We start from the raw sequence: 27,055 nt of genomic DNA on the forward strand, positions 1-27,055 counted from the left end.
TAAAGCCATAGTGTATCAATTCATTTAAGCATACATTGTTAGTTTGTTTATATGTTGCCAAACCCAACCAGTTACGTACATAGTACTCACAGGCTTTCAGCAGTGTGATAAATTGAATACCTAAATATAAAGAAACTAAAGCCAAATTTTGCTTAGCAACCGAAAATCCAGCCAGATGGTGAGCTGATTCCTCCCATGCAGGTTATGGGTACGTGATGGATCTCTGGGGAAATCTTCCTTTCATTTTGGACTCTCCTGAACAAACTCACCATAATTATCATAAAATGATAGCGCTGAAAGGGACCTTAGAGGTCTTCTAGTCCAACCCCTTGACAACGTCCTCGGAGAAGGGCAGCATACAAATCCAAATAGATAGGTAGGTAGGTAGGTAGGTAGGTAGGTAGGTAAGAAAGAAAGAAAGAAAGAAAGAAAGAAAGAAAGAAAGAAAGAAAGAAAGAAAGAAAGAAAGAAAGAAAGAAAGAAAGAAAGAAATCTTCATACCACCCCAGTTAGTTGGCTGTCTTGTCTCTTCTAAAATAATAGTGTTGGAGCATTTACAACTTCTAGAGGCAAGTTGTTCCACTGATTAATTGTTCTCACTGAAAATTCTCCTTAATTCCAGATTGCTTCTCTCCTCCTGAGTAAAGAATACAGAATAACAAGTGTTGGAAGGGACCTTGGAGGTCTTCTAGTCCAACCCCTATAGGAAACCCTATAGCGACCAGGTCAAATAATTTGCCCAATCTCTTCTTTAAAAGCCTGCAGTGATGGAGCACTAACAGCTTCTGGAAGCAAGCCATTGCACTGGTTAAATTGTTCTCACAATAAATTCCTCTTTGGTTCCACGTTGCTTCTCTCCTGGATCAGTTTCCACCCGTTGCTTCTTGTCCTGCCCTCAGGTGCTTTGGAGAAGAGGTGGAGCCCCTCCTCTCTGTGGCAGCCCCTCAAGTGTTGGAAGATGCTATCAGGCCTCCCCTAAACCTCCTCTTCCTTAGGCTGAGCCCTTAGCCATTCGTTCGCACGATTTGCCTTAATTAAAAATATTCTTCTGCTGGCTTTCAGTTCTGTTAGAAATGCAGTTTCTCTGAATGTCCATCTAGCTCGGCCAAAGCCCTTTGACAGCCTGGCAAACCCCCAGAACCCAAGTCAGCAAGCTGTGGAGTTTTGTGGGAGGCAGGGAGCAGTTTTAAGGGTGGTCCTTCCCATTTGCCTAAGCTATTGAGCCCCCTGGAATAGTTTTATAGCAAGAGGCTTCAAATCTCAGAATTCCCCAGCAAGGAAAGGAGGGATGGCAGGATAGAAGAGGGAGGGAAAAAAGGAAGGAGGGATAGGAAAAGTAGAGAGGAATGAAATAATGAATGGATGGAAAGGAAAGGAGAGGGAAGGAAAGAAAAGAAGAATAGGAGAAGGAGGAGAAAGGGAGGGATGGGGAGGAAGGAAAGAGGGTGGGAGGGACAGGAGAGAAAGGGAGGGAATAAATAAATAAAATAAATAAATGAGGGAAAGAAAAGGGAGGAAGGAAATAAGGGATGGATGGAAAAAGAAAAAGGAAAGAAAAGAGGGATAAGAGAATATGAGAAAGGGAGGGATAGGGAGAAAGGAAAGAAGGAAAGGGTGGGAGGGATAGGAGAAGAAGGGAGGGAGGGAAGAAAGAAAAGGAAAAGAAAAATGAAGGAAGGGAAAGGAGAGAGGAAGGAAATAAAGGATGGATGGGTGGAAAGGAAAAAAGGAAGGAAAGAGGGATAGGAGAAGGAGGAGAAAGGGAGGGAGGGATAGGAGAGGGAGAGAGAAGAAAAAGAAATGAAAGGGAAGGAAAAGTAAGGAGAGAGGAAATAAGGGATGGATGGATGTAAATGAAAGAAGAAAAAAGAAAGAAGGAAATAAAAGAGATAAGAGAAGGACTATATATATCACCGTGGTAACAGAGATGTAGTATTTTGACCATACAGCTAATCTGTGGTTAGTTGGGGGAAAGATCAAAAGCAACATGAGAAAATATTATTTTACTGAAAGAGTAGTAGATGCTTGGAACAAACTTCCAGCAGACGTGGTTGGTAAATCCACAGTAACTGAATTGAAACATGCCTAAGATAAATATATATCCATCCTAAGATAAAATACAGAAAATAGTATAAGGGCAGACTAGATGGACCATAAGGTCTTTTTCTGCCATCAGTCTTCTATGTTTCTATGTAAGGAGGAGAAAGGGATGGAGAAAGGGAGGGATAGGGAGGAAGGAAAGAGGGTGGGAGGGATAGGAGAAGAAGGGAGGTAGGGAGAAAAAGAAAGAAAAATGAGGGAAGGAAAAGGGGAGGAAGGAAATAAGGGATGGATGGGTGGAAAGGAAAAGAGGAAGGAAAGAAGGAAGGAAAGAGGGATAGAAGGAGGAGAAAGGATGGGAGAAGGGGAGGGAGGGATAGGAAAGGAAGGGAGAGAAGAAAGAAAGGGAAGGAAAAGAAGGGAGAGAGAGAGAATGAGAGAACAAGAGAGAAAGAGAGAGAGAGGACAAGATAGAGAAAGAGAAAGAACGAGAATGAGAAAAAGAGAATGAGAAAGAGGGAGAGAGTGAAAACAGAGAAAGAAAGGAGGAAAGAGAGAATGAGAGAAAATGAGAGAGTGAGAGAGAAAACAAGAAAGAGACAGAGAGAGAACAAGAGAGAGAAAGAGAAAGAGAGAGAGAGAGTGGAGCATCTGGGCCCTTTCTCAGTTGTGCAGTTCAGGGTTTTGTTCTCTTTTGTCCTTTTTTGCAATATGCAGATATTCACTAGCAAGAGGAGAGAAAATATATCACCGTGGTAACAGAGATGTAGTATTTTGACCATACAGCTAATCCTCAACTTACAACACTTCATTTAGGAACCATTCAGAGTTACAACAGCCCTGAAAGAATTTACGACTGTTTTAGAAACATAGAAACATAGAAGACTGACGGCAGAAAAAGACCTCATGGTCCATCTAGTCTGCCCTTATACTATTTTCTGTATTTTATCTTAGGATGGGTCTATGTTTATCCCAGGCATGTTTAAATTCAGTTACTGTGGATTTATCTACCACATCTGCTGGAAGTTTGTTCCAAGGATCTACTACTCTTTCAGTAAAATAATATTTTGCCCACTGAAATCCCAATGCTGAAAGGGCCAGCCACTTTTAAGATCTCGTTTTTAGTTGGGAGACTTTGGGCTGTCACAAGTAGAAAAGTACTGTGGGAATTGAGGAGGGATGGTTGCATGAGATAAAAAAAAATACTAGCCACAAAAAATTCCTTCCAGAAGATTCAAGGTCATCCTTTGTTCAGCACCAGCCGGACGTAGAGGGGAGGATCATGGATGTTGAGAAAACCGGAGTGGTCCACGTGATGAACTTGAGGATGTTGGGACGAGGGATGAACCTCAACCTGGGTGGAGGACTGTGGGAAAAGTGAGTATCGGGTTGACTAGAGTTTGTATCCAACATGGGTCTGTCAATAAATTGGAACTTGGGAGACGGCCAAGGGTTGGACTCTTGATTTATTTCTCGGATATTTATTGGGACACTGAAACACGGATGATGGGCTACAAAAAGGGTGGAAGGTCTTCAGCATCAAACTGATAGAAACATAGAAACATAGAAGAGTGACGGCAGAAAAAGACCCCCTGGTCCATCTCGTCTGCCCTTATACTATTTCCTGTATTTTATCTTAGGATGAATCTATGTTTATCCCAGGCATGTTTAAATTCAGTTCCTGTGGATTTCCCAACCACGTCTGCTGGAAGTTTGTTCCAAGCATCTACTATTCTTTCAGTCCATTCGTCCCTCCATCCACCCATAATCAATCTGCCCATCTGCCAACTCATCCACCGTGACCTTTCTCTCCCTCCATCCATCCATTGATCTGTTCATCCATCCTTCCATCTGTCAATCCATCCATCCACCTGTGTCCGTCCCTCCCTCCCTCCCTCCATCCATCCCTTCATTTATTTATCCATCCATCCGTTTGTTCATCCTCCTTTCCATTCTCCCTCCATTTCTCCATTCACCCGTCCATCCATCCATCATCAATCTGCCCATCCTCCCATTCATCCACTCGTGCACCTGTCCCTCCCTCCATCTATCCATTGATCTGTCCATCCATCCATCCATCCATCCATCCATCCATCCATCCATCCATCCATCCATCCATGCATTATCCAACTGTACATCCATCCACCCACCCACCCATCCATTTCTCCATCCAACTGTGCCTGTCCCTCCCTCCATTTCTCCATCCATGCCTTCATTTATCCATCCATCTGTTCCATTCTCCCTCCGTTTCTCCATTCACCCATCCATCCCTCTGCCAGCTCATCCGTCCATGCACCTGTCCTTCCCTCCTTTCATCTACCTATCCATCCATTCATCTCTTCATCCATCCTTCCGTCAATTTATCCATCCCTTCGTTTATATATCCCTCCCTCCCTCCCTCCTCCCTCCCTCCTCGGCGCGGGCGGGGGGCTGCCGGGGGGAGGGGGCGCGGCTGACGTCACCGGGCGGGCGGGGGGCGTCGCGGGCGGCGGAGGCAGAGCGCCGGGCACTCGGCGGCTTCCCAGGCGAGCCAGGCGGCCGAGGCCATGGAGAGCCGGGCGGGGCAGGTGAGCGGGGGCCCCGGAGCCTCGGGCAGGGCCAGGGTCTCAACGGGGAGGGGGCGGCGCGGGGGGGACTCGCGGGCAGAGCCGGGGGCGTCTCCCCCAGGGTGGGGATCTCGATGCAGAGGAGGGGCCGCCGGGACTCCCGGCCACCAGATGGGGCCCCAAGGAGCCCCCTGGGCGGCTCGGGAGGGTCGCCTCTGCCCCCCAGCTCCGGGCTCTGGCAATCATCCCCAGCCAGCCTCTCAGCCTTGCCCATCATCCCCAGCCAACTTCTCTGCCCATCATTCCCAGCAGGCCTCTGCCCATCATCCCCAGCAGGCCTCTGCCCATCATCCCCAGCAGGCCTCTGCCCCCCCCCGAAGCTCGGCCTTGCCCATCATCCGCAGCCAGCCCCTCTGCCCATCATCCCCAGCAGGTGTCTCCTGCCCATCATCCCCAGCAAGCCTCTCTGCTCCCCCTGGAAGCTCAGCCTTGCCTATCATCCCCACCCGGCCTCTCTGCCCATCATCCCCACCCGGCCCCTCTGCCCATCATCCCCACCCAGCCTCTTTGCCCGTCATCCCCAGTAAAGCCTCTCTGCCCATCATCCCCAGCAGGTCTCTTCTGCCCATCATCCCCAGCAGGCCTCTGCCCATCATTCCCAGCAGGCCTCTGCCCATCATCCCCAGCAGGCCTCTGCCCCCCCCCCGAAGCTCGGCCTTGCCCATCATCCGCAGCCAGCCCCTCTGCCCATCATCCCCAGCAGGTGTCTCCTGCCCATCATCCCCAGCAAGCCTCTCTGCTCCCCCTGGAAGCTCAGCCTTGCCTATCATCCCCACCCGGCCTCTCTGCCCATCATCCCCACCCGGCCCCTCTGCCCATCATCCCCACCCAGCCTCTTTGCCCGTCATCCCCAGTAAAGCCTCTCTGCCCATCATCCCCAGCAGGTCTCTTCTGCCCATCATCCCCAGCAGGCCTCTCCTGCCCATCATCTTTAGCCAAGGGAAGGATTTTTTAAATTATGTATTTATTTATTTATTTTTGTTGTGTGAAGTAGGAATTGGTAGTATACAAAGAGCCAGTATAACAATGTTTATACGCAATGTTTACATACATGAGGCCAGTGGCATAACAGAGAATGGGAGATGTATTTATTGGCAGAGCAGAGAACAGAAGGAAGAAAATCATGGAAGGGGGACCTTAGAGGTCATCTACAGCAGGGGTCCCCAACCAAGGGAACCCCAGAATGTGTGTGTGTGCATGAGATGACATTCCAGCAGGAGTGAAAACTGGACTTCAGGGATTTCAAAACGATAGTGTGTATGTATAATGATGTGCCTATTTGGACGTGGGTGATAGTTTTGTTTTTTTAATGAATTGAGGTTTTGGAATTTGTTAGATTTTCTGTGTGATTTTAGCTTTCATTAAACTACCCACGCCCAGTTCCTGCAACCGTTCTTCCTATGTTTTAGCCTCCAGTCCCCTCATCCTCTTGGTTGCTCTTCTCTGCACTCTTTCCAGAGTCTCCACATCCTTTTTGCATCGTGGAGACCAAAACTGAATGTCGGATTCCAAGTGTGGCCTCACCAAAGCCTTATAAAGTGGTACTAACCCTTCGTGTCATCTTGATTCTCTCCCTCTGTTAATGCAGCCTAGAAGTGTGTTGGCTTTTTTGGCAGCTGCTGCACACGGCTGGCTCCTATTTAAGTGGTTGTCCACTACTAGGATTCCAAGATCCCTCTGACAGTTACTACTGTTGAGCAAGGTACCACATGTACTGTATCTGTGCATTTGGTTTTTCTTGCCTAAATGTAGAATCTTACTTTTTTCACCATTGAATTTCATTTTGTTCAAGTACGTCAAGATCCTTCCTCTATCTTGCACCTATCTTCTGGAGTGTTGGCTATTGCTGCCAGTTTGGTGTCATCTGCAAATTTGATAAGTTCCCCATCTATCCCCTCGTCCAAGTCATTAACGAGTACAAGTGCACTACTAGAGGGCCTTCCGTCCCCTGTCCTATTGCTCTCCTATATCTCCTATCCCTTTCTTCTATTCCTATATCTCTTCTTCTGTTTTTTCATTGATATGTTCTATTCCTATATCTTCTCTTCTCTTCTTTCTTAGATATATTTTACTATGAGTATCTCCTCTATAACCTTCATCATGTATTTTACTATGTGTATATAGATATATATATACCCACTAAAACTCTCATTGTGTATTGGAATAAATAAAATAAAATAATAAAATAAAAACAAAAATGATGTTGAAGTGTCCTGGGCCTAAAACAGCCTTGGGGTCCTCACTGCTTACATCCCTCCATGTAGATGAAGATCCATTGAGCACTACACCTTGGTCTCTTCAGCCTTAAAAGACAACGTTTAAGGGGTGACTTGATCGAAGGGTATAAAATCCTGCATGGGATAGAAAAGGTGGATAGAGAAAAATTATTTTCTCTATCACACAATCCTAGGACGAGGTGACCCTCCCTAAAGCTCATAGGTGAGAAAGTGAGGACAAATCAAGGGAAATATTTCTTCACCCAGAGGGTCCTTGGTTGATGGGATTCCCTTCCAGAAGAGGTCGTGACAGCTGTCAGCCTGGATAGCTTCAAGGCAGGATGAGACAGATTCATGGATGCCAAGTGTATCTATTGGTGGTTATTGAAACGGATGTCCAAGTGCCGCCTCTATGTTGTTGAGGCAGGCAGGATTCCCTTGAGTACCATTTGTTGGGAGTCCAGAGAAAGGGAGGGTCTTGCCTTCTCTTTCTGCTCAAGATCCCCATGGACAATTGGGGACCACTGTGGGACACAGAATGTTGGACTTGAGGGGCTTTGGCCTGGTTCAGCAGGGCTCTTCTTAGGTTCTGATGTTCTTACACGTTGAGTGCGGTTGGTTAGCCAGTTTTGAATCTATCTGGTGGGATTGCTGTCCATCCCACATTTTCCTACTTTATTTAGTAGTAGGTTATGGTCTACTTTGTCAAAAGCCTTACTGAAGTCCAAGGAAACCACATCAACAGCATTCCCCTGGTCCACTAATTTTGTCACTTTGTCAAAGAATGCTACAAGATTAGTCTGGCACAATCTGTTTTTGACAAACCCATGTTGTCTTTTGGCTATTACTTTGTTTATTTCTAGGTGTTAATTGTAAAGATTTCTGCTGGTTGTTATCGAATGATTTGCTTAGAGTTTCTTGGACATAGGACACCAGTGGGTTAAAGTTTTTTAAAATAAATACAGTAATTTAGACAAAAAGGAGAACTAATCCTCGGAGAGGGGCGGCATACAAATCTAATAAATTATCATTATCATTATTATTATTATTTGAAGTGAGGCATTCAAAGGAGGAGGGTTTATCAGTAAGGATAACAGTCAATTCCATCAAATTCCATGGAATTAAATTAAATTAAATTAAATTAAAGTCAGCCACGTGATTTAGCAAATTGTGATGGTGAATCAGGTCCTAAATCTGTATGGAGAGACTCCAGAAGAATTTAATTTTGCAGGTAATCCTCGATTTACGACTACATTCGACCCCCCCCAAAAAATTTCTGTCGCTAAGTGAGTTTCCCCTCCCCATTTTATGATCTTTCTTGCTACAGTTGTTAAACGAATCGCTGAGTTAAGTTAGTGACATGGTTGCTAAGCAAATGTGGCTTCTCCCGCGATTTTGCTTGTCAAAAGGTCAGAACTTGGTGACTGTCATAAATATCTGTCAATTGCCAAAGCGTCCAAATTTTGACCACAGTGATGCGGGAACGGCCATAAGTGTGAAAACTGTTCATGAGTCCCTTTTCAGCGCGGTTGTAACTTCGAACGGTCACTAAGTGAACCATTGTAGGTTGAGGACTATCTTCAATGGTTCCCAAGGGTGCGAATGTGTGTGTACGCACAACTCAGTGACTGGTGGTGCTACAGGTGCCTAAAAGGATGTATTAGTGAAGAAAGAGCCTCCACCTGGGCTGACAAGGTTTGTCTGTACCAGATGAATTTCATAGACCCCTCCCCTCCATCCCTCACCCCAATGGACCACACCTATGCTGGCTGGGAATTCTGGGAGTTGAAGTGCAGATATCTTAAAGTGGCTAAGGTGTAGAACAGATGCGTCAAACTGGCACTCACCCAATAATAATAATAATAATAATAATAATAATAATAATAATAATAATAATAATAATAATAATATAAATAAAATAAATAAATAAAAACGGCACAAGAACAGGCCATTAGAACAAATGCTGTCAAAGCCAGAATTGAAAAATCAACAGACGATCCAAAGTGCAGACTCTGTAAAGAAACAGATGAAACAATCGATCACATACTCAGCTGCTGCAAAAAGATCGCACAGACTGACTACAAGCATAGACATGATGCTGTGGCACAGATGATCCACTGGAACTTGTGCCGGAACTACCATTTACCAGTGGCAAAGAACTGGTGGGATCATAAGCCCGAAAAAGTTGTTGAAAATGAGCAAGCAAAACTTCTGTGGAACTTCCGACTGACCGAACTCTGAAGCATAACACACCAGACATTGTGATCGTGGAGAAAAAGAAAGTATGGATCATCGACATCGCAATCCCAGGAGACAACAGAATTGAGGAGAAGCAGCTGGAGAAATTAGTGAAATACGAAGATCTAAAAATCGAGCTGCAACGACTCTGGCATAAGCCCGTGAAAGTGGTCCCAGTGGTCCTTGGCACGCTGGGCGCAGTGCCAAAGGATCTCAGCGGACATTTGAAAACCATCGGAATTGACACAATCTCCACCTGGCAATTGCAAAAGGCCCCTTTACTGGGATCGGCAAACATAATTCACCGCTACATCACGCAGTCCTAGGTGCTTGGGAAGCGCCCGACTGGTGATGAAATACGAAATCCAGCATAGTGATCTCATTTGCTGTGTTGTACTGACATAATAATAATAATAATAATAATAATAATAATAATAATAATAATAATAATAACAACAACAACAACAACAACAACCACAGAGTTGGGAGGGACCTTGGAGGTCTTCTAGTCCAACCCCCTGCTTAGGCAGGAAACCCTACACTACTTCAGACAGATGGTCATCCAACATCTTCTTTAAAATTTCCAGTGACAATCTGTTTGTCACGGTTTGTGTATGTCTTAATCAAAAATAATTTTTAATTTTCTTTTTTTAAAAACTGGTTTCTCCCCTAATTCCATCACAGGCTTTTAAAACTCAAGGTCGTATTCTGGATATTTTCCCCGGGAGGATATTTGGTAATGACCTATCATGCTTGAGCCATTCTAATCTCAGGAAGGGCATTTTTGATAAGCCCCGGCTGATGAAGCGGCTGATGGGCTTTGCACGTTCTCCTGCCCCATCCCTGGGGGATCAGCGTGGATCATAATCTTTTTACGTCACACGCTGTATCTGCCTGTCTTTTGCCGTTTTGTCTTTAGGGATTCAGAGTCCCACAGGAAGCCCTTCAGAAAGCTTAATATTATTCTAGCTTTAAAGTGAGGAAACTGAGGCAGAGGGAACCCAGGTCGGTTCACATATGGGCAGTAAATCAATACATTGTTTTACTGCCCACGTGTGAGTCCTTACTGCTTGATTTTTTTCCTTGGGACATCTCATGACCCAACTAGGTAACATTATCAGTGCTACAAGCGAGTGAAGTTTGCATTGAGAAGGAGGAGGACTACGAATGCGGGATCCCTGGTGATCTCTGAGCTTGGTTTTTTGCCTGCAGACATCTCATGACCCAGCTAGGTAACATCATCAGAGCTAGAAGGGAGGGAGGTTTTCAGAGAGGAGAATGAAGATTGTAGGGGCTCCCTGTGTGGTTCCGTGTTGAGTTCCTACCAGTTCGGCCCAATTCAGGCGAACCGGTAGCAGCAGCGTCAGAAGGCTCCGCCCACCCAGCAAAAACATCATCACGGAGCATCTGTGCATGCACAGAAACATCATGCGCGCATACGAAGCACGCCCATGCAAATTGTATGCACGCAAAGTGAGCTCCCGTTCTTGAGCCGGTAGCAAAGGTAAGTGAAATCCACCTCTGGTGGGGGAGTTTTTTGTGGAAGGCGTTTCGTTACCCAAATAGATAACATCACCAGTGCTGATGGGTGTGGGGCTTGCTATGTTTATGTACAGTAGCCTGGTCATGTTGGTGGCGATATGGTTTTCTACTTAGTACCGTAATTGCTTGATTCAGGTGTTGTTTTCTGCTATTCTGGAACCAACTCCCCCCGGAGATTAGAACTGCCCCTACTCTCCCTGCCTTCCGTAAAGTTCTTAAAACCCACCTTTGCCGTCAGGCATGGGGGAACTGAAACATCTCCCCCGGGCATGTACAATTTATGTTTGGTATGTTTGTGTGTGTGCTTGTTAGTATATTGGGGTTCTTTTTTAAAACTTTTTTAAATATTTAAATTTATTTGAATCTATTTGGATTTGTACGATTTGTTTATGCCTTGTTGTGAGCCGCCCCGAGTTCGCGGAGAGGGGCGGCATACAAATCTAAATAATAAATAAATAAATATAAATAAATCCCTCCTTATCTGGGTGTCGGTTTCTGGAGAGTATGTGTGTGTGTGTGTGTGTGTATGTATGTATGTATATATAAATGTATATATAAATGTGTTTATATGTATGTGTATATATATATATACAGTATATATATATATATATATATATATATATATATATATATATATATAAATACCGCTCAAAAAAATAAAGGGAACCCTCAAAGAACCCATCCTAGATCTGAATGAATGAAATATTCTCACTGAATCCTTTGTTCTGTGCAAAGTTGAATGTGAACCACAGCAGGTGAAATTTACTGTCCATCAGTGTTGCTTCCTAAGTGGACAGTTTGATTTCACAGAAGTTTGATTGACTTGGAGTTATATTAGTGTTGTTTAAGTGCTCCCTTTATTTTTTTGAGCAGTGTATATTCACTTCTATTGGATTTGGGTTTAGCTTGTGTTCAATAAACTAGTGCAATTCACCCATTGTGGACTAGAAAACCTACAAAATCTCTTCCAACTCTGTGATTCTATCATTTCTGAAGCTGTGAAACAGCCTCCCTCTTGGAGTTGTATGTATGTATGTATGTATGTATGTATGTATGTATGTATGTATGTATGTATGTCAAGTACGTATTGGTAGTATACAAAGATATAACAATGCTTATATACATGATGCTAGTGACAGAGAAACATTAGGGCAGGGGACAGAAAGCACGCTGGTGCACTTATGCACGCCCCTCACTGACCTCTTTGGAATCGGGAGAGGTCAACAGTGGATAGTCTACTAAGGGTAGGGTTAGGTGGTGATACTACAGAGTCTGGTAGTGAGTTCCATGCATCAACTTCTCTGTTACTAAAGTCGTATTTCCTGCAGTTGAGTTTAGGGCAGTTTACTTTAAGTTTGTATCTATTATGTGCTCTTGTGTTGTTGTGGTTGAAGTTGAAGTAGTTGTTGACAGGAAGGATGTTGTAGCAGATGATTTTATCGGCTCTGCTTAGGTCGTGTTTCAGGCGACATAGTTCTAAGCTTTCTCAACCTGGGATTGTGAGTCTAGTTGTGTAGGGGATTCTGTTGCGAGTGGAGGGACATTTAAAAAAGTGTTTATGTCTGAAATGCGGGTGTGGTTTCCAGACTGATGTATTCAAGGATTGGTCTGGTGAAAGTTTTGTATGCTATGGTTAGTAGTGTGAGATTACCGGAGCAGAAGCTACGTAGCATTAGGTTCACAACTCTTGAAGCCTATTTGGCGATGTTGTTGCAGTGGGTAACTTTGGCACTTAGGTCATTTAATGTGAGTATTCCAAGGTCTTTGATGGAGTGAGGGTTGTACTCAAGGTCTTGTTTATTCAGCTTGTATTTGGTGTTCTTCATTTTGCCAATGTGTAGGACAGAGCATTTGTTGGTTGAGATTTGGAGTTGCCATATGTTTGACCATTCAGACACAAAATCAAGGTCTTTCTGGAGAGTAGTTGTGTTATCGGTGGTGTTGAAATGTTAGACATCCTCGGCAAAGAGAATACAATTGCTTCTAATGTGATCGCAAAGGTCATTTATACAGAGTATGAAGAGTGTTGGTCCACGTACCCTGCCTTGAGGTCCACCACTCTTAACCGGAACAGGATTAGATATGGCACTGTCTATTTTGACAACTTGTCTGTTTGATAGGAATGCAGTTATACAACTATGGAGGAATCCTATGATTCCATAGGATTTGAGTTTTAGAAGTAGTTTGTCATGAACCACTGAGTCGAAGGCTTTACAGTTCAATATAAATTGCATCTAGAGATTGGCCCTTGGCAAATCTTCTTCACTTCTTGGATGAGAAGCAAAATGTTTTCAAACAAAAACCCAGAAAATCCAGTTGTCTCTTGTAAAAAGCACCTTTGGGACAAGCAACATTTAGTTTAGTTAGGATTTTTTATCGTTAGTTTAATGAGGATTTTACTGTTTTTTACTAATTAAATATTTGATAGTAGTTAGAAACATAGAAACATAGAAGACTGACGGCAGAAAAAGACCTCATGGTCCATCTAGTCTGCCCTTACACTATTTCCTGTATTTTATCTTAGGATGGATCTATGTTTATCCCAGGCAGGTTTACATTCAGTTCCTGTGGATTTATCTACCACGTCTGCTGGAAGTTTGTTCCAAGCATCTACTACTCTTTCAGTAAAATAATATTTTCTCATGTTGCTTTTGATCTTTCCCCCAACTAACTTCAGATTGTGTCCCCTTGTTCTTGTGTTCACTTTCCTATTAAAAACACTTCCCTCCTGGACCTTATTTAACCCTTTAATATGTTTAAATGTTTCAATCATGTCCCCCCTTTCCCTTCTGTCCTCCAGACTCTACAGATTGAGTTCATGAAGTCTTTCCTGATACGTTTTATGCTTAAGACCTTCCACCATTCTTGTAGCCCGTCATTGGACCCGTTCAATTTTGTCAGTATCTTTTTGTAGGTGAGGTCTCCAGAACTGAATTGTATTGTATTATTGTTGTTGTAAGCCACCCCAAGTCCCACGGGATTGGGTGGCACATAAATCAAATAAATAAAATTAAATTAAACCATGACTGGGAATCTCCAGAGATGATCGGGCAGCCCCTTGTCTGGAAGAGGGTCTCCTGCCTAAGCAGGGGGTTGGGCTAGAAGACCTCCAAGGTCCCCCTTCCAACTCTGTTCTTCTATTGTTTCTGAAAGTGACATCCTGACTCTTTTTGTCCTTCTGTTTTCTCGTGGTGCTATATTTGGCTCCTGGTAGTTTCGCCCAGCGTGCCAACCCAGCATGTGATGGAGCTCGGACTGGGCGCCAGGCCAACCTCAACCCCTCCAGCCTCTTTGGCTCAGCTCGAGGCCTAACGGAGGCCGATGTGGGAGCCTTTCAGAGGACATTGGGGTGGGTGGGCATAAAGCAGCTGGTGGACTGCAATTCCCAGAATTCCTGCTCAGGAATTCTGGGAGTTGAAGTCCACAGGCTAGAGTTGTCCACCCCGGGCCCAGAGACTGCTAAGGCAACAGGTTCAGTGGTCCTTTCGCCCCATTCCACCCATTTCTGATCTGAAAGAAAAAGATTTCATATTGATTTGGTATGATCAAGGTGTATAGGTGTTCCTGGACTTATGACCGCAATCGATCCCCACAAATTTCTCTTGTTAAGCGAGGCGTTTCTTCAGTGAACTTTGCTTTTTTTTAATGACTTTTCTTGACAATGGTCATGAGTCCGTGGCCAAGCCGACATGGTTGGGGACTCTTGAGATTATCTGAACGATCCTCATCATTGCTGGATGATCCTCCGGCCATCTTGGGGTGACCTGCCTGGGTTTCTCCTACGTTGGGAGCCCCGTTGCAATCTTTCTCTCTTTCTCTTTCCTGCAGCTGGTCTAGGATGGCCCCGGTGAAGGCTTCACTTCTCTGCCTCCTGCTCCTCGCGCTGCTGGTCTTCCAGGCGCACGTGTGTCCTGCGCCTTGCCGCTGCTACAGCCTGACGGTGGAGTGTGGCTCTTTGGGGCTGAAGGACATTCCAGGGAACATCTCCCCCGCCACCCAGGTGAGCCCACCAGCCTAGAACCACAGGTGGCACGTGGAGCCTTATTGGAGGGCACGTGAGACTTTGCCATGTTGCAGCTTACATGCGCGCTGACCATCTAATTTTCGGCCATGGGAAAGGCCGTTTCGTCCTCTGGACGCTTCAGGGAAGCTTCCTTGAAGCCCTGGAGGCAAAAAAAAATCTCCCAACAGAGAAACCGGAAGTTTGGAAAAATGCACTTCCTGTTTGCCCGTTGTGCTGTTTTTGGCACTCTGGAGACTTCAGGGAAGCTTCCTGAGAGCCCCGGAGTGCAAAAAACAGCCCAAGGGGCAAACTGGAAGTGCGTTTTTCCGAACTTCTGGTTTGCCCGTTGTGCAGTTTTTTCCACTGCGGAGCTTCAGGAAGCTTCCCCGATCCCTACAGACTGCAAAAAATAGCACAACAGGCAAACAGGAAGTGCGTTTTCCTGAACATCCGGTTTGCCCATTGGGGCATTTTTTTCACCCACGAAGCTTCAGAAAAGCCTGCACACATACGTGGGGGGCAGCGCGAGGGGGGGATGTTGGCATTTATGGGGGGGAGAGAAGGGGTGTGGGTACATGCACACATGCTAGCACACATACACTCAACACTTACACCTTTTGGCATGCGAACCAAAAAAGGTGCACACTGGAAAGTGAGTGCGCATGCACACACATTTGTTCTTTGAAGGTTGCTCATTAGCTCTCTCAGTGTCATAAAGGCCACTTAGGGGTTTTATTGTTATTGTTGTTGTTGTTGTTGTTGTTGTTATTATTATTATTATTATTATTATTATTATTATTATTATTATTATTAGATTTGTATGCCACCCCTCTCCGAAGACTCGGAGTGGCTCACAACAGCAATACAAAATATTAATCCAATGATTAAAAAAACAAAACAGTTTAAAACCCTTGATTTAAAAACAATCATACAACCCAAACAAACCATACATAAAACGGAGCGGCCGAGGGGAATCCATTTCCCCATGCCTGGCGGCAAAGGTGGGTTTTCAGGAGTTTGCGAAAGGCGAGGAGGGTGGGGGCAGTCCTAATCTCCAGGGGGAGTTAATTCCAGAGGGCCGGGGCCGCCACAGAGAAGGCTCTTCCCCTGGGTCCCGCCAGACAGCATTGTTTTGTCGACGGGACCTGGAGAAGGCCAACTCTATAGGACCTAATCGGTCGCTGGGATTCGTGTGGCAGAAGGCGGTCCCATAGGTATTCTGGTCCGATGCCATGAAGGGCATGTTTATCTCGGTAGGCTCCACACTGTTCTGTCGAGCTCTCTGGTAGAATCCTCCCAAAAATTCACAGGTACAAATTTCAGACACACACACGTTTGAAAATTCAAAACAATGTTCTTTATAATGAAAATTCCCTTAAACCAAGCCCTCTTTTGGTATAGCAAAGAGCACTCGTCTCCAAACAAACTGGTAATTTGTACAAGTCCCTTATCAGTTCTGTGATACTTATCTTGCAGCTGTGAGGCAATTCACAGTCCTTCTTCTTTCACAAAGTGAAACACACTTTGCTCTGGTTTAGTTTCAAAGCGGGGAAAAATCAGCACACAAAAGGTCAAAGTCAGTAAAGCAGTCACGAAACACAATGATCAGATAATCCTCCACAATGGCCAAACCCACAGGCTGCTCTTTATAGCAGCCTCACTAATGACCACAGCCCCACCCAACCACAGGTGGCCTCATTTTCTTTGATAATAATATCTCAGTTGTTGTTGCCTATGCATCGCTCTCCGCATGCGTGGCTGTATCATTAGCTCTTGTTCTGAATCCAAGGAGACAGATAATTGATCTCCTTCTGAGCTGTCTGCCCCACTCTCCTCCTCCCTGTCACTCATGTCTTTTTGGTCAGAGGAGCCTTCATCAGCAGATTCCACCGGGGACCAAACAGGCCTGCAGCATGTGGATGTCTCCCCCACATCCACAGTCCTTGGGGCAGGAGCTGGGCCAGAGCTAACCACAACACACACCCAGAGTGCAAATGGGTGTAGAACCTTCTTGGGATTTCAGTGACACTTAAGAGAGTTAACAAGCGACTCAAGGTGGAGAAGACCTTTAACATGGGGAGTTCTCCTCCTCTTCTTCCTCCTCTCCACAAATCCAACTCCCTTCTAGCACGGATGATGTTTCCTAGTTGAGTAATGAAACGTCCTACGAGGAAACCAAGAAGCTCAGTGTAGAAATGACAGACCCTGAGACATGATTTATAGAACAAGGCTCGTCCAGGCCAGGAAATCTCTCTGCGCGAGCAGCTTCATGATTTGAAGCTCTGCCTCTGGACAAGCCAGTTTATTATTTATAACCAGTTTCTTGTGCATACAAATATAAAATATTAATTCTTTGCTTAACCTAGTTACAATAGGAATGATTAATATGTAACGCATAGCATGCAGACATAATCCTGTCAAGGCAGATGGCTAAATAAACAGAAGAGTATCTAAAGCCCTAGGTGGCACCGTACCAGATTAATTGCGGGACTGTCTCCTGCCACATGAATCCCAGCTACCGGACGGCCTTGTTCAGGTCCCATCAACAAGACAATGTCATTTGGCGGGACCTAGGGGAAGAGCCTTCTCTGTGGGGGCCCCGGTCCTCTGGAATCAGCTCAAACCTGGAGATTCGCACTGCCCCCACCCTCCTCGCCTTTCGTAAGAGTCTAAAGACTCATTTAGGGACATGATTGAAACATTTAAATATGTTAAAGGGTTAAATAAGGTTCAGGAGAGAAGTATTTTTAATAGGAAAGCGAATACAAGAACAAAGGGTCACAATCTGAGGTCAGTTGGGGGAAAGATCAGAAGCCACGTGAGAAAATATTATTTTACTGAAAGAGTAGTAGAGGCTTGGAACAAACTTCCAGCAGACGTGGTTGGTAAATCCACAGGAACTGAATTTAAACATGCCTGGGATAAACATAGATCCATCTTAAGATAAAATACAAGAAATAGTATAAGGGCAGACTAGATGGACCTTGAGGTCTTTTTCTGCCGTCAATCTTGTTTCTATTTATGTCACCAGGCTTGGGCCGATTAGATCTTAGCCCCTGGCCAACGAACAAATTTATGGTTGCTGTACAAATGGGTGTGATTAATTTTAATACAATTAGGAATTTTAGATAGTTATGTAATTTTAATTTAATTGCGTTTAATCTTATCGTAACTTATTGTTTTTATATGTTGTAAGCTGCCCGAGTCTTTGGAGGGGGGCGGCATAGAAATTCAATAAAGAAATAAATAAATAGTTTTTGCTCTAGACAAACAGAAGAGTTTTTATTACCTTAGGTAAACAGAAGCCTAAATGAATAATTATTCCCTTAAACTAATCAAAGGAGTGGGTTGCCTTTAACCAGGCATGTAAGTTTAATCCTATCATATCCACAGAGGGCTTTCCACATTCTTGTAGTAGACATGGATAGTTAATCCACAATCTTTTAAAAAAAAAAATTAAATTGATTTTTAACCATTTTTAGATACACACAGCATAAAACAAATGTATAGTGAAAAAGTGCCCAGCACCCGACAAACACACATATCCCACCACCAATCGGGGGTGTTTCTTGTATAAACCATTTTTACCCAAGAGCAATGTATCTATTTACATATTATAGAGTGATTCCAATTTATTCCTTGTAGCTTGGTCTCAGATTCTACTCACCATATATCATTTACCTTGTCCCACCGTCCCATCCGTTGTCTCAAGTCAGTTTCATTATTCAAATTCATCCTTTTGTCCATAATTTCAAATGGAATATGGTCCACCATGTACCTATGCCAATTTTGCATTGTCCATTTCGTTGCATCCTTCCAACCCAAGACTATGACCGCCTGAGCATTTTCTATCGCTGCTTGTTTTATTTCTCTAAATTCTCCCATCACATTGCTTTTAACTAATACTGCCATTTCCTTAGTAATTATCCATTGTGTATTTAACATTCTATTAATGTCCTCTTGTACTTTTTGCCAAAATTCCTGCACTATCGGGCATTCCCCAAACATATGTATAAACACTCCTTTATCTTGACACCCGTGCCAACAAATACCCCAGACCTTCTGCTGAAATTATGCGAGTTGAATGGGAGTATAATACCACCTATGTAATATTTTCCTTCTCATTTCCCTGATTCTTGTATTTTTAATTTTCCTTATATTTTCTACTATATTTTCCATCTCTTGTACCATTACTTGTATCTCATTTTGCCACCATTTAGTCAATCCTTGGATCATATCCCCGTCTGACTGCACTAACATATTATTATTATTATTATTATTATTATTATTATTATTATTATTATTATTATTATTACTATTACTATTACTATTACTATTACTATTACTATTACTATTACTATTATTATTAATTAGATTTGTATGCCGCCCCTCTCCGTAGACTTGGGCCGGCTCATAGCAATAACAAAGACAATGTAAAAACAAATCTAATAATTTAAAAAACACTAAAAACCCCATTATTAAAAACAAACATACACACAAACATAGCATGTATAAACTGTATAGGCCCGGGGGAGATGTCTCAGTTTCCCCATGCCTGACGGCAGAGGTGGGTCTTAAGAAGTTTATGAAAGGCAAGGAGGGTGGGGGTAGTTCTAATCTCCGGGGGGAGCTGGTTCCAGAGAGTCGGGGCCGCCACAGAGAAGGCTCTTCCCCTGGGTCCCGCCAAACAACATTGTTTAGTTGACAGGACCCAGAGAAGGCCAATTCTGTGGGACCTAACTGGTCGCTGGGATTCTTGCGGCAGAAGGCGGTCCCGGAGATATTCTGGTCCGGTGCTATGAAGGGCTTTATAGATCATAACCAACACTTTGAATTGTGACCGGAAACTGGTCGGCAACCAGTGCAGACTGCGGAGTGTTGGTGTAACATGGGCATATTTGGGAAAGCCCATGACTGCTCTCGCAGCTGCATTCTGCACGATCTGAAGTTTCCGAACACTCTTCAAAGGTAGCCCCATGTAGAGAGCATTACAGTAGTCGAACCTCGAGGTGATGAGGGCATGAGTGACTGTGAGCAGTGAGTCCCGGTCCAGATAGGGCCGCAACTGGTGCACCAGGCGAACCTGGGCAAATGGCCCCCTCGCTGAAAGATGATTCTTATATATATATAATATATATTATAATCCACACTCAGAGAGCACAAAAGGTGTAATTTATGTAAACAAGGGATCTGCCTCCCACTCTTGACTGACCCTGGCCTTTCTCCCTTCGTCCCTCCCCATCTCGCAGACCATTTTCCTGCAGGACAACAGCATCACCCAAATCCGCCAACAAGACCTGGCCTCCCTTCTGGACCTCCGCTATCTCTACATGCAGAACAACACCATCTCCGCCCTGGAGCCCGGCGCCTTCTACCACCAGAATCGGCTGCTGGAGCTGGCGCTGAATGGCAACCGCATCCATCTGATTAACAGCAGCATCTTCAAAGGATTGGAACACCTGCGGGTCCTTTATCTCTCCGGCAACCAGGTCACCCGACTCCCGGATTTCACCTTTTGTGAATTGGAGGTGAGGCTGTTTGGGAATGCAGGGGGGAAACAGGCCGCCTGTCAGACGCTGCTGATAAATCCAAGGCTTGCCACACGATCTGTAAAAGGCCTGATGTTTATGGGAACTTGGAAGGGGGGATTTTCAGGAGGGAGCAGATGGAGCCACAAAGCATTATTTTGAGTGGCTCAAGGCCATCCTATGAGCACCACCTGGGCGGAAGTGAGAGGAGGAGTTGTCACGCTGGCAGGATCTTATTGGACAATGTGACAGGTTTGTTACATATTTGTTAGATATTTCTATATTCCTTTTGATTCATCCTTTCACATTTTATTCCTGTCTTTACTTTTGTTACCCATTCAATCGTACGGGGCGGCTCACAACACAATACACAATGTACAAATCCAATATTAAAAAAACAGATTGAAACCCTTATCATAAAAATTAATCACACAACCCAAGCAAACCATACATAAATCATGGTAGGTACGGAGAATATCAACTTCCCCAAGCCTGGTGACAGGTAGGTTTTTAGGAGCTTGGGAAAGGAAAGGAGGGGGGGACAGTTCTAATCTCTGGGGGGAGTTGATTCCAGAGGGCTGGGGCCGCCACAGAGAAGGCACTTCTCCTGGGTCCTGCCAGACAGCATTGTTTAGTTGATGGGACCCGGAGAAGGCCGACTCTGTGGGACCTAATCGGTCACTGGGATTCATGCGGAAAAAGGCGGTCCCGAAAGTATTCTGGTCCGATGCCATAAAGGGCTTTATAGGTCATAACCAACACTTTGAATTGTGTCTGGAAACTAATGAGCAACCAATGCAATCAAGTTCCCTTAATCTCCATGGTCATCCTATCCATTTCTGCACATCGATACATTTTTTCTATGATGTTGTTTTCTGGGGGGATTTCTTTGTTTTTCCAAAATTGTGCATAGGATCTCCGTTTGTATTTTGTATTCTGATTCTTTTTGCCAATATGTATGACAGAGCATTTGTTGGTTGAGATTTGAAGTTGCCAGTTGCTTGATGTCCATCCATTACCCCCATCCGGTCAGTGGAAAAATCTCTCACCCCTTACCCCTGGTGCCCCAGCAGCACAGCTGGCTGGAGAATTCTGAGAGTTGAAGTCCACAAGTCTTAAAGTGGCCAGGTTTCGTCCAAGGAGTAAGGGGCCAGAACATCTGCAGGGCCTTCCGCTAACTCTTCTTTGCCCTTTGCAGAGGCTCCAGGAACTTCACCTGCAAGAGAACAGCATCGAATGCCTGGAGGACCAAGCATTGACTGGACTGACCTCGCTGGCCTTGCTTGACCTCAGCAAGAACAACCTGCGCACCATCAGTCGGGTCACCTTGAGACCCCTCATCAGTCTGCAAGTGTTGAGGTTGACAGGTATGTCCAAAGTGACCCTTGGATGTTGCTCCTGGACGAAAGGAAAACTGGGGAAAGGAGAAGGAGGAAGGACCGAGGGAAATCTGGAACATCATCTGACACATCTAATCAATCAATCAATCAGAGATGGAAGGGACCTTGGAGGTCTTCTAGGCCAGCCCCCTGCTCAATCAGAAACCCTGATAACATTTTTGTTAGGACTCTGTCCATAATGTTTGTGAGTGACATAGGGGAAGGTTTGGTGGGGAAGGTTTGCCTATTTGCCGATGACTCTAAAGTGTGCAATAGGGTTGATATTCCTGGAGGTGTCTGTAATATGGTAAATGATTTAGCTTTACTAGATAAATGGTCAAAGCAATGGAAACTGCAGTTTAATGTTTCCAAATGTAAAATAATGCACTTGGGGGAAAGGAATCCTCAATCTGAGTATTGCATTGGCAGTTCTGTGTTAGCAGAAACTTCAGAAGAGAAGGATTTAGGGGTCGTGGTTTCTGACAGTCTCAAAATGGGTGAGCAGTGTGGTCGAGCAGTAGGAAAAGCAAGTAGGATGCTTGGCTGCATAGCTAGAGGTATAACAAGCAGGAAGAGGGAGATTGTGATCCCCTTATATAGAGCGCTGGTGAGACCCCATTTGGAATACTGTGTTCAGTTCTGGAGACCTCACCTACAAAAAGATATTAACAAAATTGAACGGGCCCAAAGACAGGCTACAAGAATGGTGGAAGGTCTTCAGCATAAAACCTATCAGGAAAGATTTAATGAACTCAATCTGTATAGTCTGGAGGACAGAAGGAAAAGGGAGGACATGATCGAAACATTTCAATAGGTTAAAGGGTTAAATAAGGTTCAGGAGGGAAGTGTTTTTAATAGGGAAGTAAACACAAGAACAAGGAGACACAATCTGAGTTTAGTTGGGGGAAAGATCAAAAGCAACGTGAGAAAATATTATTTCACTGAAAGAGTAGTAGATCCTTGGAACAAACTTCCAGCAGATGTGGTTGGTAAATCCACAGTCACTAAATCTAAACATGCCTGGGATAAACATATATCTATTGTAAGATAAAATACAGGAAATAGTATAAGGGCAGACTACATGGACCATGAGGTCTCTTTCTGCCGTCAGTCTTCTATGTTTCTATGTTTCTATAACGGTTGGGTTGGCAATATATAAACCAGTGATGGCGAACCTATGGCACGGGTGCCACAGGTGGCACGCGGAGCCATATCTGCTGGCACATGAGCCGTTGCCCTAGCTCAGAGTTGGTATATCTCGGTATAGCTAGGCTATGAGACCTTCGACATACACCAAGCAGAGATTAAGAAGAGTGTGGATTTGTGTGTGTTATAGCCAATAATGACACAGACTTAGTTATGCTGATTAAGTACTATTTACATATATACATAAAACAGAAACAATCCATAAACTGCACATAGCAAGCACTAAGCAATACACACACCCCTCAAATGAATGAGCAATTCAGCATCATTGTAGGACAGAGTACTGGCGCCCTCTTATGGCGAACCACCCCAAACTCTTAAAGTGATATTACTACTTAAATACAAGAAACTACAATAGGCAGTTTAACATGGCAATCCCGAACAACCATGTACCATGTACTAACACTCAGCTCCAACGTGCATGTATGTGCCGTCTAGCTGATTTTTGGATCATACAGAGGCTCTGAGAGGGCCTCTTTTGGTTCAAGAGAGCCTCTGGGGGGCATTTTTACCCTCACCCCTGGAGCCTGGGAAGGGCGAAACACGAGCCTAAAGGGCCTTCTGTGTAGGGGGCCCGGCCTTCTGGAATCAGCTCCCCCCAGAGATTCATACTGCCCCCACCCTCCTCATCTTCCGAAAGAGTTTAAAAACTCATCTTTGCCGCCAGGCCTGGGGTTCCTTAGATCAGTGTTTCCCAACCTTGGCAACTTGAAGATATCTGGACTTCAACTCCCAGAATTCCCCAGCCAGCATCCCCCCTGACCAATGAATGCTTTAGTTTGACTGTTGAATGAATGATATTGATAGTTTTTGAATTAGAATTTTAAGATTATTTTTTAATGTATTAATTGGATTGTTATTATTGTTTCTTGTTTTTCTGTACATGCTGTGAGCCACCCCGAGTCCTTGGAGAGGGGTGGCATACAAATCCAATTAAATCAAAATCACCATAAGTTGGGAAACAGGCCGTTTCCGGCCCCCAGAGAGCCTCCAGGGAGTGAGGGAAGCTATTTTCATTCCAGACAAGGGGCTGTCAAAGAAACATAGAAGTCTGACGGTAGAAAAAGACCTCATGTTCCATCTAGTCTGCCCTGATACACTTTCCTGTATTTTATCTTAGGATGGGTCTATGTTTATCCCAGGCATGTTTACATTCAGTTACTGTGGATTGACCAAACACGTCTGCTGGAAGTTTGTTCCAAGGATCTACTACTCTTTCAGTAAAATAATATTTTCTCATGTTGCTTTTGATCTTTCCCCCAACTAACTTCAGATTGTGTCCCCTTGTTCTTGTGTTTACTTTCCTATTAAAAGCCCTTCCCTCCTGAACCTTATTTAACCCTTGAACATATTTAAATGTTTCGATCATGTCCCCCCTTTTCCTTCCGTCCTCCAGACTCTACAGATGGAGTTCATGAAGTCTTTCCTGATACGTTTTATGCTTAAGACCTTCCACCATTCTTGTAGCCTGTCTTTGGACCCATTCAATTTTGTCAATATCTTTTTGTAGGTGAGGTCTCCAGAACTGGACACAGTATTATTCCAAATGTGGTCTCACCAGCATTCTATATAAGGGGATCACAATCTCCCTCTTCCTGCTTGTTATACCTCTAGCTATGCAGCCAAGCATCCTACTTGCTTTTCCTACTGCTTTTCCTACCGCCTGACCACAAAAAGAAAACATTCCAGTTTTGTTGACGGAATACTTGTGTTGTTTTTTTCTTCCCGGCAGAGAATCCATGGCGTTGCGACTGTGCTCTTCACTGGCTCAGCAGCTGGATCCGAGAGGAAGGCCAGAGGCTCCTGAGTCCCCAGGACAAGAAGATCGAGTGTTCGGAGCCGCCCCGTCTGGCCTACCAAAGCCTCGCCGACGTCTCCGGCAACAGCTTGATCTGCATCCCTCCGGTCGTGCAAGTCCAGCCCCTTGAAGTCACGGCCCGGCTGGGTGATGACCTGCGCGTCTCCTGTCAGGCCTCAGGCTACCCGCAGCCGCTGGTGACCTGGCGTAAACTGGCCCATTGGCGGGCCGGAGGCTCTAGGGGAAGCCGGACCCACCTGCCCGGCGGGAGTTTCGAGCTGAGGGAACGCAGCGTCGGGGAGCGCTTCGAGCAGTCGGACACGGGGAGTGGGATGCTCTTCCTCAACAACGTGACCGTGTCCCACGCCGGGAAGTACGAGTGCGAGGCCTCCAATCCCGGAGGGATGGCGCGGGTGGTCTTCCACCTCATGGTGAACCTCTCGCAGCAGCAGCAACAGTCGCAGGGCTACCCGGCTTCGGTCGACATCAGCCAGGAACCTCTCTATGACATGGAGAGCATGGACTTCCACGCCCTGGGCATGGCCACGCAGACTGCCATTGCCGTAGCCATCTCCCTGCTGGCTCTCGTGGCTCTTCTGTTGGTCATCATGATCTACCGGAAACACTGCAAGCGGAAAAAGGCCAAGAAGGAGGAGAACATCTTGTACGTCAACGACTACTCCGACGGGCCCACCACCTTCGCCCAGCTGGAAGAGTACCGCGACGAGAGGGGCCACGAAATGTTTGTCATCGACCGCAACAAGCCCCTCTTTGCCACCTATAAGGACCCCCAAGGCCTGGCAGGGGTCTTCCCGGAGCCGCTGCAAGACCAAGCGACTCAGACTCTGGAAGGAGAAGAAGAGGCTCCCCAAGAAGGCAGCGAGCTCTTCGCCAACCAGGGGTTGATGCTCCAGCCTCAGATAGCATACGAAATCCACTGCTGATTGGAGCTATGGAAGTTGGCGGGAATGAACTTCTGTCCCTGCACCACAACCAATGGAGCAGTTTTCTTGACTTCCTCCTACCTCTGTCTGCTTAAGTTCAGGTTCCTTGAGTGGAGCGACCTGTGATCTCTGTTGGACCATGCCACAGATTGCAGAGAGCCAGTGGTGGGTTTCCCCCCCCCCCCAAAATTGACAGTTCTGTGGGAGTGGTTTGGTGGGTGTGGTGTGGCTTGGTGAGCGTGGCAGGGGAAGGTTACTGCAAAATCTCCATTTCCTCCCGATCAGCTGGGACTCGGGAGGCAGAGATGAGGCGGGGCCAGTCAGAGGTGGCATTTACTGGTTCTCCGAACTACTAAAATTCCCGCTAATGGTTCTCTCAACTACTCAAAATTCCCGCTACCAGTTCTCCGAACTACTCAAAATTTCTGCTACTAGTTCTCCAAATTACTCAAAATTCCAGTTACTGGTTCTCTGAACAACTCAATATTCCCACTACCGGTACTTTGAATTACTAAAAATTCCCGCTATTGGTTCTCCAAACTACTCAAAATTTCCGCTACTGCTTCTCCGAACTACTAAAATTCCCGCTACCAGTTCTCTGAACTACTCAAAATTTCTGCTATCGATTCTCCAAACTACTCCAAATTCCCGCTACCAATTCTCCGAACTACTCCAAATTCCTACTAGTGGTTCTCCAAACTATTCAAAATTTCCGCCGATTCTCCAAACTACTCAAAATTTCCCCTACCGGTTTTCCAAACTTCTCAAAATTTTCAGTGCTGGTTCTCCAAACTACTCAAAATTCCAGTTACTGGTTCTCTGAACTACTCACAATTTCCGCTACCGGTTCTCCGGAACTGGACAGAATCTGCTGAATCCCACCTCTGCAGAGAGGACTTGTGTGTATTCAATGAAAGTTATGACCTTGTGGTTACTCCTGGGACATGTTTGGCCCGCATGTTGTTGAGCCATCCCCATCCCGTTCTCCATTGAAAATCCTGTGGAGCAATTCACGAGGGCCCAAGCTGACCTTCAAATCGGAAAGCGTAGCACACCTGGAAGAACTTTGCTAGAAAGGGGGTCACCTTAGGCCGGCATTTTGGTTCTCACTGTGATCAAGTCAGATTTCTCCGGGACCTTTCCAAGCGAGAAAGTGATCTGTACTACCCCTTCCTCTTCCTCCCCCCTCCCTGACATCATTCCTAAACACACAGGACTCGGAGGCTCCTTGCCCACCACGTTGGACTTCTTCAAACAGTTAGACCTATTGGATGGACAGCAGTGGGTTTTGACCCCTTGAACTTTTGCCAGCCATCAGCAGGGACCCTCTTTGGGCATTCTGCAATTGGACACAAGGACCGACATGCTGGGGTGGGGGCTTTTTTGATCACAGAGAAAATGCACCATGAAAAAAATGTCACCAAAGGTTGGAGGAGACATTCACTGTGCACATTTGATGAGAACTGCGCAAATTTCACCCAAAGACGATGGGACAACCTTTGCATTCTGAGTGGGAGTGGGCTTTTTTAGGGCTTGCCTGTCCTTTCTTCTTCTT

The 27,055-nt window shown here is 45.2% G+C and overlaps 1 protein-coding gene across 1 annotated transcript; it reads left to right on the top strand.

The window, feature by feature from the left end:
- Positions 1–3,322: 3,322 nt before the first annotated feature.
- LRRC24 (leucine rich repeat containing 24) lies at positions 3,323–25,500 on the top strand. Its single transcript, XM_070748706.1, has 6 exons — positions 3,323–3,417; positions 4,566–4,607; positions 14,471–14,642; positions 19,895–20,173; positions 21,372–21,540; positions 24,491–25,500. The coding sequence occupies exons 1-6, from the start codon at positions 3,323–3,325 to the stop codon at positions 25,498–25,500; spliced, it is 1,767 nt and encodes a 588-aa protein (XP_070604807.1).
- The last annotated feature ends 1,555 nt before the right edge of the window (positions 25,501–27,055 follow it).

Source organism: Erythrolamprus reginae, chromosome 3, assembly GCF_031021105.1.
Source record: "Erythrolamprus reginae isolate rEryReg1 chromosome 3, rEryReg1.hap1, whole genome shotgun sequence".
Taxonomy (NCBI): domain Eukaryota; kingdom Metazoa; phylum Chordata; class Lepidosauria; order Squamata; family Dipsadidae; genus Erythrolamprus; species Erythrolamprus reginae.